Source organism: Cnephaeus nilssonii (genome assembly GCF_951640355.1).
Source record: "Cnephaeus nilssonii genome assembly, chromosome: 3".
Taxonomy (NCBI): domain Eukaryota; kingdom Metazoa; phylum Chordata; class Mammalia; order Chiroptera; family Vespertilionidae; genus Cnephaeus; species Cnephaeus nilssonii.
Genome location: NC_137074.1, coordinates 4,549,565 through 4,561,678, shown reverse-complemented (window position 1 = coordinate 4,561,678; position 12,114 = coordinate 4,549,565). Strand labels below are relative to the sequence as shown.

Genomic DNA, 12,114 nt, shown 5'->3' with positions numbered 1-12,114 from the left:
GTCCATTTGTTCGTCTTTACAGATTTACCTTATGAACCACCCAGGAGATCAGCCTGGACCGGTCACGGCCACCCCGCCCCCCAGTCGAAAGGTACGGTGTTGGCTCCGACCACCCCCCACCAGTCACAGGGTCCCTCCCGATGGAGTCAGCGTCATTTCTGTAGCTGATCTGTGCTTTTCCAACATGGAACGTGTTCCTCCCATCGGCAAGGCAGGCACAACTAGTCTTCAGAGGCAGCGATTCTCTGTTGGGGTGACACCCACTTCCACACACACCGAAACGACTGGTGTCGTGGACGTCCGTGCGCACTCACGCGTGCCTCCCGGGACGGCTGCATACAGATTACACGCTGAGTGGTTTCCTAGTCTTGGCCACGTGTAAAGTGGCCCTTGCTTTATTTCATTTTCCTGATCATTTCCCTTTCACTTATTTTATATTGCGATTTGTTTAAATCTGTTTTGTACGCCATCTCAGATTCTTTTCTTTTGGAAAAAGGGGGTACAAATACATTTTTTAAATAATACAGAGTGCTTTTTTTTTGCTACAATGTGCACATTTGGTTTCATGAGGAAAGACATGTTTCCTTCCTGTGAGACGTATCTTATTATAAAAGGGAGGCTGTTACATCACTGAGGTAGTTGATGGGACGATGATACAACAGCACCCAAGACTAGTGGCCACGTGTAAGTCACAGCTAATCGTCTCCCTTGTTCTCTCACGTCCAGCTGCTCAGCCATCTCCTTCCGCAGTGCCCAAATCCGAGGACCAGCGGCCTCAGCTAGGTATGTGTCCGGGAGCCCCGGTGGCCATGAGAGAAGCAGCAGGTTGGGGGGGCATGTTTCTAAAATGTGTCCTTTTCTCAACGAGACTCATGCTGCTCTGTCTTCTTCACAACAACTCCTCCCTATGTCAATCGGGGACGGAACGATCCGTCTCCTCGGCCAGGATGACTGGGGAGTTGGTTAAACATCTCCACAGTCTGCTCAGTGAACGTGGAGGGAACATCCCGCTTGCACACAGGGTGTCTCTGTGTGACCCACGAGTCCTTTTAATTTCACCTTACCATCCAGACACACCCCACTGGTGCCACAGGTGCAGCAATGCCCACACTGGTGCCCAGTCTGCGCGGCAGCGCAGTGGGAGTCCATGTTACCAGGGATGCTGTCCGCACAGCCCACACGGAGCCGGGAGACTGGGGATGTAACTCGTGTGCCCTATTTGTGTCCTGGGGTGGATAGAGCACGGGCTGGGTGAACCCCAGGCCACGTCTGAGCTCAGCCGAATGAGGAGGCCCTGAGCAAGGCACTTGGTTCCCCTGGGAAGTTTTATCTAACACAGGGGTGATGCCAGGTGACCTTGGTGTGGGGGCCACGTTCAGCTCTGAGATCGGGGAGCACAAGACGGTCAGGAGAACGCCCACAGTGCCATCCCCGAGTCACAGCTGTGTCTTCGGGGTCTGACTCCTTTTCTTTTCTTTTCTCTGTAGATCCTTATCAGATCCTTGGACCAACGAGTAGCCGCCTTGCAAACCCAGGTGAGATACGGCTGGTGTGGTTGCTAACCTTTATGGCAGTGGATGTTGTGAAAGACACGTTGGCAAGGGTGACCAGTTCCTTCCACGGAACCCGTTTCAGGGTTAGGTCTCGCTGGATGAGTCGCCCAAGCGGAAAAATACGGGCCGGTTTATAAATGAAGATTTTAACTTCCGCAAAGGACATCATGACCTCATCCACGCTGCCTGAATTTCCCAGGTTCACTAGAAAAAGGGCCACGGAGGGGGACAGAGGCTTGGACAACAGATGTTTCCTGTGTCAGTTTTGAAGGACGACGTCCAAGGTCAAGCTGTCTGCAGGGCTGGTTCCTTCTGAGGGTCTTGAAGGAGGGACCTGGTGCGGACTCTCTCCTTGGCTTGTAGACGGCCACCTCCTGCCTGCGTCCCTTCACCTGTCTCCCCTCTGCGTGGGTCTCTGTACCCCGTGTTGTCACTCTTTCATACCAGCACTGGTCATATCGGATTAGGGTCACCCTGATAACCTCACTTTAACTTGATCACCTCCAAAAAGACCCCGTGTCCAATAAGGTCACATCCTGAGGTTCTGGGGGGTTAGGACTCCAACATGTGAATTTGGGGAAGCGGGGGGGGGGGGGGGGAGGGGGGCACAATTCAACATATTACACAAGCAGGTAAATCATATTTCAGAAAGGAGAATGCTACTTGCAACCCTACGATTTCAAATTCAGGGTTACCTTCAGAATGGTCTGTTTCTCCACTTCCATGCCAGGAGAAAGGGCGGGTTCTTACCTGGCCCGTTCCTAGCCCGGGCCTGGCGAGGGTGGGCACCTGTCAGCGCCAACCCCGTTATTTTATTTGTTGGCACTCGGATCCGAGCCAGCCGGGCTGCAGAAGCCCACCGCGCCGGCTGCGTCTTCTCAGCAGCAAACCAAACGCCAGGATGGCACGGGCACCTTGCCGGCACGAGCTGGAACGTGCATTTCCTGAACGTTGAGGCCAAGCTCGGGCTGGAAGTGGAAAAATTGAGATTCAGCACACGTCCCCACGAGGGAGGCTGCACTTTGGGGACATGAAATATGTTGACGGAGAGCCTGCCATCTTCACATGCTATTTTAGTTCACGTCAACGAATTCAGCAAATACTCTTTAAGCGTCTGACGGGTTAGGAAGGCCTGTTTGTTTACTGCCCTCCCCCGGGCCCCACCAGGTGCTCAGTAATTACCGTATTTTCCGGCGTATAAGACGACTGGGTGTATAGAAGACTTTCCTGGGTTAAAAAGTCGTCTTATACGCCGGAAAATACGGTATTCGTTGAAGAAATAAGTGCAAGAGCAATAAGACAGCTCCTGACCCCCAGGGAGCTCACATGGATGGAGAGGCCGTAGGTAATGGCCACACCATGCAGCCAGGGCGGCCGCAGGCACTACCCTCGAACACGAGCCCCACCTGGTGGCGCATCTCTGGGGTCTCAGTCCCTCCTCGTGCCCGTGGTCGGCTTTCCGTCTGCAGCGGCCTCCTTGGCCTTCGAACTGAAGCGATGGCTGTGAGTCGAGGTGCTTAGAGAGGTGGGTGGGCCTGGAGCAGCGCTCAGGGGAGACGCGAGCATGGAAAGGAGGAAGCTGGACACTGGAGCGTTAGTTCGGTGACGTGAGACCCCATTCTGACTGCTCCCCCACATGATGCCTGCGCGGGCGCTCACGCCGAGGGTCCTGGCAGCCGGAGGTCATTACCTCCATCCAATGGAAGGGGACTCGGAGGACCAGAGACAGTGGGTAACTTTCCCCGGGTCACACAGCCAGTCAGAGGGAGGCCAGGTTTGAACCCGGACTCAGTCTGCAACGTCTCTCATTGCCTTCCCCTAAACTGCCCTGAGCAAGCCAGGGAGGGGTGGGGGGGTAAGGTCTTGGAGAACGGGGAGTGAGGGGAGAGAAAGGAAGGCTCGCCATGCGGTTAACAGCTGTTCAGGTGCCCTGGTTGGGGGGAGGGGATCTGAGGTCAGGGATGGAGGGAGCGAAGTGCCTGGGGTGCCAAACTGGCCTTTCCGCACACACGCTGGCCAGTGAGATGCAGGCCCCCGCCATGTCACAGCGCCAAGGTGTGGCTTAGGGGAGGGGGGGCCCCCGAGAGTGGCCGGCCCGTGAACAGAGCCTCGGCTCTCACAGTGGCACAGGTGCCCAGCAGCTGGGATGCCCACTGTGGGGAGAGGGCCTGGGCGGAGGCAGGAGGTCTGGGACGATGTCTTGGTACCTAAGTAGCCAGGGACACTCACATCTGAGTGAAGGACCGCCTTCTACCCCTGAACCCTCTCTCAGCGGCCTTGGGGGAGGTGGCGGCACCCTCCTCCTGACCTGAACACGAAGATGGCGTTTCCTTAGCTTGTAATGAAGTAGGCCTTCTCTCCATCCGGCCTTGGGCCCCATCAGCTGGATTCACACGGCCTTTCCCCGTACCAGTGTGTCTCATCTTCCTGTGAATGCTCCTTCCTGTCGGAGTCCCTTACTCCGCGCTCTGAAAAATAAACCCCTCGTCACTCCCAGTGCTGGCTCTTTGCACAGCGTGCACTTTTCGGTGGGAGGATGACATCACAGAGCATGGATGCCCGGGCAATGTCAGCGTCGCTCCATCTCCGCCCCCAGCGTTCACTGGTGTGCGCTTGGCCCGTGTTCCTCCTGCTGGGAAAGGTGTCCCTGGGTTTCCATGGGGACCGGACGGCTCCTCTGTGTCCGTCCGGCGGGCCGAGCATTTCACGTGGCTCCTTGAATGGACCGAGGCCACCTTTCCACGAGAGAGCCCCGTGGTGTTACGCTGGGTGGCTGCTGGTGACCCCTGAGGAGCCTTCCCTGGCGGCCGGGACGTTGCACGTGGCTCAGGCAAAACCCTACACTGTTTTAGGATGTTCTGCTCATTGTTAGGGGGTTCCGGCGTGGCCAGTCTCCCACTGGGAACTTCCCAACGCCAGGCCCAGGGAGGGGACCCCGGGAGGGACTGGAGGGGACTCGCAGGTGTGGGCCGGAGAGCAGGTTTGTGCGGTGACTCAGGGTTGCAGCCTGCGGCAGGGTTCCGACCCTCGCTGACCTTCTGCACATGAGTCACCTGCGTCTCTGGCACCCAGGAAGCAGCCAGGGCTTCCTCCGGCTCCAGGCCAGGGGCGTGCCTTCCTTTAAACTTGGGTTTTCAGCCCAAACCAGTCAGAATAGGAGCGTTCACCTACTGCGTTCATCCTCAGAGTGTCCTGAAGGCAGTGCCCTTGCCATCAGCCCGTTTTACAGGTGAGAACACCGAGGCACAGCACTGGGGGAGCTGCCCCAGGTCCCATCCGTGGTGGAGCCAGGATCCAGCCAGCAGTGCTGTCACCACAGTGGCCCTGGCGGCCGCCGGACACCCGGGCTCTCCAGCAAGTCCTTTCTGAGCCACACGCAGCCCGGGACACGGGTCCTGGGGCCACGCCTGCCGCCTTGATTTTCACACGGTGGGGGCTGTGCACACGGTGTTGTGCGGCATCCCAGCCGTGGGAGAAAGTGGCCCCAGACAGCGGCCACCGTGGAGCCTGCTGGGCCCTCCGTCAGCTGTCCCCACAGGGTCCTGCTCAGGGGCAGCCCTGCTCGTCCCACAGCTGCTGACGCCCTCCCTCCCTCCCTCCCTCCCTGCCTCCCTGCCTCCCTGCCCGCCTGCCTGCTCTGCTCTGCGGTTTGTAAACCGTCCAGATGTTCTGCCTCTTGTGCTCAGTCTGGACTCTTTGCCGCCCTGTTTCTCTTCTCTCCTCTGAACAATGGAAGGGCTGCCTGGCGGCCTCTGACAAGCCCTGCGCTGCTCACCCCGCCAGGCTCTCCTGGAGGCGGGCAGCCCCCCATGATGCCCCCACCGCCCAGGTCTGCCCTGGTCAGACCTGACTTCCCCTTCCTGGTGGTAAGGATGTTCTTGAGACAGTTGTTATTCGTGAGGAGCCGGTGGTGATGCTTACAGGAGGCTTGTGTCTTATAAGAACTCCTCCTTTTACTTGTGTGTTTGGCCAGCGAGCGACCCAAGTCACTCTAAACTTCCCACACCTTAGGTATCTTGCCTTGGAACCCGTTCCCACTGGTCTAAAATGCACTCAACGTTACTGCTTTGACAGTAAAGGAACCGACTAGATTGCTGTTGAGATTCTGTGGCCATGAGGCATCCCTTTAATTCCCCTGCCACTGCGATTTCCCGGCTACTGCGTGCACCCGACGCTCTCGCCGGGGAGGCAGCGTGCTCGTGCTGCGGCGGTGGCGTTGGTGATGGGCGTCAGATGGTGGCGTTGGTGATGGGCGTCAGATGGTGGCGTTGGTGATGGGCATCAGATGGAGCTGTGAATGAGCCGGGCATAGTGTCCGTTTCCTGCGCGTCCGCTGAGCTTGCATATACGTGGGGTTCTCAGGTTTGAGCGATGAATGCTGCTTACAGATCTCATCCCCACAGACCCTGGGGATGCTCAGAGGCCAGAGCCCAGGCCCTGAGGGCTCATTTAGGGCAAACAGTGAGCAATGCTCAGCCGGTTCTTGAGCTTGAGTATCCAGCCAGGGGTTCTAGTCCGGGCCAGCGTGTGCTTCGGAAGCAGGCGAGATGGAGGCCCCGCTGCCCGCTGGTCCCGTGGGCCACGTGGGCACAGGAAGCGGCAGGGGGACAGGTCCTGAGGGGCAGTGCCGGGTTTGGGTCGATACCGAGTATTCTTTTGGCTGCATAGGAAGGGCTGTGTGTGTCTACAAATCTGTGGAGTTGCTCTTCGCGGGAGGAGGCTCACTGAATATTTATTTTCAGCTGCTTCCCTGTTTATCCTGAAGCATATGTCAGATTGCTAAATCAAAAATCCACGTTCTTCTCTATCCCCAGGTCCCATATGGGTGTTTTTTCCCCAAGTATTAATCCTTTGGTTACAATATATACACTGAAACCATATGGTCCTCCCATACCATCCTTCGTGTGTGTGTTTAACATGCATATTAATGAAACGTTGGGGGCAAGAAGACTTGATTGAGAACAGTTGGTGGTCCCGAGAAGGCCAAGGCTCCCGGGGTGACGCCCTACAAGCTGCTAATACCTTTCAAATGTGCAGCTGGACCCGACGCCATCGCCTGCGGGACGCAGCCAGGAGAGGCTGACCTTTCTCACGGAGCTGGCGGGGGGTGGGCTCGCAGACACAGCCCTCTCCACGTGGCCAGCGTGGGAACGAGGAGTTGCAAGCCGGGCAGCTTATACAGGGAGCTGGTGAGAAGGACTGAGTGAAAAACAAACTCGTAATTGAGGTTTACGTGACATCGGTTCCCTGAGTGGTTGCCCGTTAAAGCGACTTCGGCCATCCGGTCACGTCCCTGGGTTCTCGCTGAGAGTATGGTAAAAGGTGGTCTTCGTGGCCCTAAGCCCGAGGCCGCTGTCGCTGGGAGTCTAGGAGAAAGGCCCTGCTTCTGACGCATTTTTCAGAGCATCTAACATCTGTCGGGACACCCCTGGGTCTCTCCTGGGATTCAGTATGACTGTCAGTATTTAATGCTTCTCCCCTTTAGCGAGCCATGAATCAGCTTAAGGTATCGTAACATCGTGGTGAGGATGTTGTGCCCGATTTGTCTCTGAATTTATTTATTTTTTATTTTAAAATATATTTTATTTGTTTTTTTACAGAGAGGAAGGGAGAGGGAGAGAGAGTTAGAAACATCGATGGGAGAGAAACATCAATCAGCTGCCTCCTGCACACCCTCTACTGGGGATGTGCCCGCAACCAAGGTACATGCCCTTGACCGGAATCGAACCTGGGACCCTTCAGTCCGCAGGCCGACGCTCTATCCACTGAGCCAAACCGGTTACGGCTGTCTCTGAATTTAAGAAAACATAAAAGCTGCATCTCTGAAAGCTGGCTCCCAGGGGGTCAGGAGAATCCTGACGGGGCACCCCAGTCAAGCAAGACCCCCTCGACCTCGTTGGCGTCTGCCTTCCCCCCGCCCCCCGGGACCTGCAGTCACTCACTGTTGCACTTCTTCTTCCCTTGGAAACTCGTGAGCGCAGTTGGCACCGCAGCGCGGGCGGGCGCACACGTGGCTTTCCAGGACGGCGCGTTGGCCTCATGCTGGAAGGGGCGCGCTGGTTTGGAAGAGGGCCAGCGCTTCTCCAAACTTCCTCGTTTCGAGTGGGCGCGTTCTGTTCTAGGAAAAGTTTTGACAGAATGGCTTTCCGAGTGCCAGCGAAATGTTATGTTAGAAATAATGGTGTTTATTTCCATTCTCTTATTTTTTTTCCATAAACTTTTTAGGATTCATTTCCTAAATCTGACTTTTATTATTTCACTTGACCTAGCCAATATAAATGGCATTAAGTCATCATTGCCATCCACATAACGGCACATGCTGCCTCACCGCATAGGAAAAATGGGCCCTCCACCCCCCACCCCGGAAAACATCGCCTTGACCTGGCTGCTCTTCTAAGAAGTCAGGAATGGACGGGACCAGCCTGCCCTCCACCCGCCCCATAGGAATTCTCTGCATTTTAGGAAGGACTTGGGTTTGTAACCAGACCATTGGTCACCAAGGGCCATTGTCCTAGGGCAGGTTCCCTGGATGCAGCGTTTGGGATAAGGATCCTTGTGCGTGTGACTAGCTAAGGACATGTTCTGGGAGAGAGGGAGGGAGGAAGCAGGACAGGGCAGGGGAAGAGGACACTGGGGCCCTAGTGGACCCCTGCTTCAGTCTGATCGCAGGGAACCTCGGGAGCATGAACAGCATCCCAGACTGTGCCCCTCCTTGAGGCACGGGGGCCCATCTCCCGTAGCCTTGGTCTGTCCCTCTGGCCGCAGCTGCTGGGAATGGGCCAGGCGGCTCCTGTCCAGCCACGGGCAGTTATCAATATAACGGGAGGCCCCGGCGTCTGAGGGACGGGTGCTGGCCTGGGAAAGGGCCCCGGGTGCCCCGTAGCACCCCCTTGTCATTGAAGAAAGGCCGCCTCTCTGTGCACCCCACCCTCACCGGTCTGTTTCCTGTCCCCTGTAGGGAGCGGGCAGATCCAGCTCTGGCAGTTCCTCCTGGAGCTCCTCTCCGACAGCTCCAACTCCAACTGCATCACCTGGGAGGGCACCAACGGGGAGTTCAAGATGACGGACCCCGACGAGGTGGCCCGGCGCTGGGGCGAGCGGAAGAGCAAACCCAACATGAACTACGACAAGCTCAGCCGCGCCCTGCGCTACTACTACGACAAGAACATCATGACCAAGGTGCACGGGAAGCGCTACGCCTACAAGTTCGACTTCCACGGCATCGCCCAGGCCCTGCAGCCCCACCCGCCGGAGTCATCTCTCTACAAGTACCCCTCGGACCTCCCGTACATGGGCTCCTACCACGCCCACCCGCAGAAGATGAACTTTGTGGCGCCCCACCCCCCGGCCCTCCCCGTGACCTCGTCCAGTTTCTTCGCGGCCCCGAACCCGTACTGGAATTCCCCGACCGGAGGCATCTACCCTAACACGAGGCTGCCAGCCAGCCACATGCCTTCTCACCTGGGCACTTACTACTAGAGACCCGAGAGAGGCCTTTCCCAACAGCACACGGGCGCCAGGACATTGCCACACACTCTATTGGAGACCAGGAATCAAAAAAAAAAAAAAAAAAGTGCCTCAAGAGGAAGGAGAAAGCTGGGCGGGGGATGGGGAAGGAAGCCAGGGACGAGATCCAAAGACTCTTAGCGGGAGGGAATGATATACCAAAGTATTACTACAGGAATCAAGCGGATGCGAACCATGGGACGTATACGGCCCTGGAATCTCTGGGCCAACCTTGTAAAAGACATTGTAGGTAGAAGCATGAGGTCATAGGACACAGTGCCAAAGAAAAAGCGGTCTGAAGACGTGTGTACTCTGCAGAGTCCAGGATCCTGCTCATGCAAACCGGGATAGAACCAAAGCACTCCAGAAAACACAGTCTGGACCTACCGTACCGTTCCTAACACCATTGGAAGGAAAACTACCTGTATTTAAAAACAGAAACATACCAAAAACAAAACAAAACCAGCAAAAAAAGAAAAAAGAGAGAGACTGTGCAACAGACGTTGATACGGAACTCATCGGCGTCTGCTGTTCCGGGTGAAATCGGATTCATTCCATTTGACGGAGGGCGGTCAGCTCTCCCAAACTGTGAAGACGACCCAGAGTTTCCAACTCCTTTACAGTATTCCAGGGACCGGGAGCCGGACGCGGGACTGAGCACGTGCGTGGAGAGAGTGTGGATGCAGACGAGGGCTGGAGGATGTGCAGGCGGGTGGGAGGGGCCGAGCCGGAGGAGGCAGGACTGGGCGGGAGCTCAAGCAGGGCAGGCTGGACAGGGGACGGTGTTGGGACTGCGGAGAAGGCATCTCGGGGACTCGCGGTTGAATGCGGTCAGTGCCACACCAAAGCCAGTGAGAGGGAGGACGTGGCGGAACGGAGCGAGGGGCAGTGGTGGGATTCAGACACGAAAACATGCATCTCTTTTTTTTGTTTGTTTGTCCAAAGAAAAATTGTAACTGGAATTGTCTGATATTTAAAAGAGTCGTTCGGGACGGCATGGCTTCATGGGGGCTCTGTTCCCCGGGGGTGGGGGGGTCCGGCGAGACACGCTCTGGGCCGCTGCGCTCCGACATCACCGGCTCTGGGCCAGGCGGGCTCCAGGGTTCCCTTCGAGTCGCGAACGCTGTGCGTTTGTCAGAATGAAGTATACAAGTCCATGCGGTCCCCCCCCCTTTTTTATATAATAATTATATAACTTATGCATTTATACACTACGAGTTGATCTCGGCCAGCCAAAGATACATGACAAAAGAGACAATCAGTGATAGAATGTGGCCTTGAAATTTCACTCTGTATGCTTAATGTTTACAATACGAAGTTATTAGTTCTTAGAGTGCAGAATGTATGTAATAAAACAAGCTTGGCCTAGCACGGCGAGTCGGACTCACCCCGGCGTCTGCGTTCGCACTTTTTCGGTGACTGACGTTGCCTGAGAGAAACCCGTGCGGATGGTTGTGCGTCTTGTGTTATGATCTCATCACCTCCCTGGGAACGTGCGGGAGGGAGAGCCAAGCAGCTGGGATGTTTGGCCCCCAAACAGCGTGGGCTCTCCGCCCTTCTTGCCCACTCTCTCGTATTCCTAGTCCTAGAAGGACCGGAGGCTCCCCGCCGGGGCCTCCACATCCGTGCCCCAAGTGGAAACAGGCCCGACGCTGAGGTGATTGCTGAGACATCCCAGGTTAGCACGGGCACACATCACCCTGACTTCCCTCTGTGGTCGAAGGGTGAACAAGCTATTGCTCTCAGGGCAAACTATAACTTTTTAAAAAAATATATTTTTTATTGACTTTTTACAGAGAGGAAGGGAGAGGGATGATGAGAGAGAAACATCCATCAGCTGCCTCCTGCACACCCCCTACTGGGGATGTGCCCACAACCAAGGTACATGCCCTTGACCGGAATCGAACCTGGGACCCTTCAGTCCACAGGCCGACGCTCTATCCACTGAGCCACACCGGTTAGGGCAGGGCAAGCTGTATTACTGTTGGTAAATAGAGCGTCAGAGACAGCTGCAATCCCTCGCTTTAAAGAAACAGGACAGTTTCTCAATTTTCCACTCATTTCTTCTCTCCGAGGATCTCGCCAGGTAGCCTGTGGCCTGGGTCTTCCCGCCACGGCATTGTCCGGGTGCCACGGTGTGGGCTTCACCAGCCCCGGGCCGGGCATAGCACCAGACCTGGTGTATTTCTCTGACATAAAGTCAGTTTCCTTTGACGCCCTCGGCCAAGGGGACGGCAGTTTGAGGCGGGACACGAAGCAACGTGAGAGGAAGCTAAACGGACCAGCTTCTCAGCCCGAGGGGGCCGCTGCACAGCTGGTTTGGGGTTTGCTTTGCGCCCCGCAATCCTCGCGCTGTGATTAGGTGAAGTTGCTAGGCCTCGGCGCTGTGGGTGTTTGGCAGTGGCCTTCAAAGTCCGTGGGGTTCGATTCCCACTGCCTTACCGGATTCAAAGAAGTTCCACCATCAATCATTTTCCAGCGGCCTGGGAAAGCCCCCCGAAGTGCTTCTCTCTCTCGGGGGGGTGGGGAGGCGGGGGCGCGGAAATAACTAAAAGCAGGAAAGCTGGCAGTTGGGGGACCCAGGCTGCTCTGATGGAAAAGATCAGTCATTTTTTCTGGGGTGCCAAGGCAGGCACACCTACATTCTACACAGAAATGCAGATGCGCTCGGATAAGCACTCAGGCCCACTCCTTCCAGGCTGTGTCATGAGCCAAATAATAGAACAAGACACGCTGGTCACGTTCAACCTCTCAGCTGTTTCCAGTTAGACCCCCCTCCATGCCCCCACCGCCCCCAGATGATTATTGAGCTTTCTGACACGCAGGGTGACTTTGGATCAGATGATAATGCTGAGTCCTCCCAAATAAATCATTCTTAAATTATGTCATAAAAGAACGTTGACCCTCTGCCCTCCTCACAATCTAGTTTCCAAGCTCTCGCCAACTCGTGCCCCGGCCCCATGGACCCCCGCGCAGTCTCGCTTCTGCTGGCAGGAGATAGGTCCTCTCTCCTCGTCCCAGTCTCTGGGGCACTTCCGGGAACCTGCATACCCCT

At 56.2% G+C, this 12,114-nt stretch overlaps 1 protein-coding gene across 5 annotated transcripts in view; it reads left to right on the top strand.

Annotated features, from left to right (window-relative positions):
- ERG (ETS transcription factor ERG) overlaps window positions 1–10,428 on the top strand; it is a 221,736-nt gene extending 211,308 nt beyond the window's left edge. For all 5 annotated transcript variants that reach the window (XM_079766584.1, XM_079766583.1, XM_079766580.1 and 2 more), the window contains 4 exons: window positions 23–91; window positions 727–783; window positions 1,488–1,535; window positions 8,512–10,428. In XM_079766584.1, the coding sequence (XP_079622710.1) occupies window positions 23–91; window positions 727–783; window positions 1,488–1,535; window positions 8,512–9,032 (695 nt within the window). In that variant the 3' untranslated portion in view covers window positions 9,033–10,428. The remainder of the gene's footprint in view (window positions 1–22; window positions 92–726; window positions 784–1,487; window positions 1,536–8,511) is intronic.
- Window positions 10,429–12,114: the final 1,686 nt, after the last annotated feature.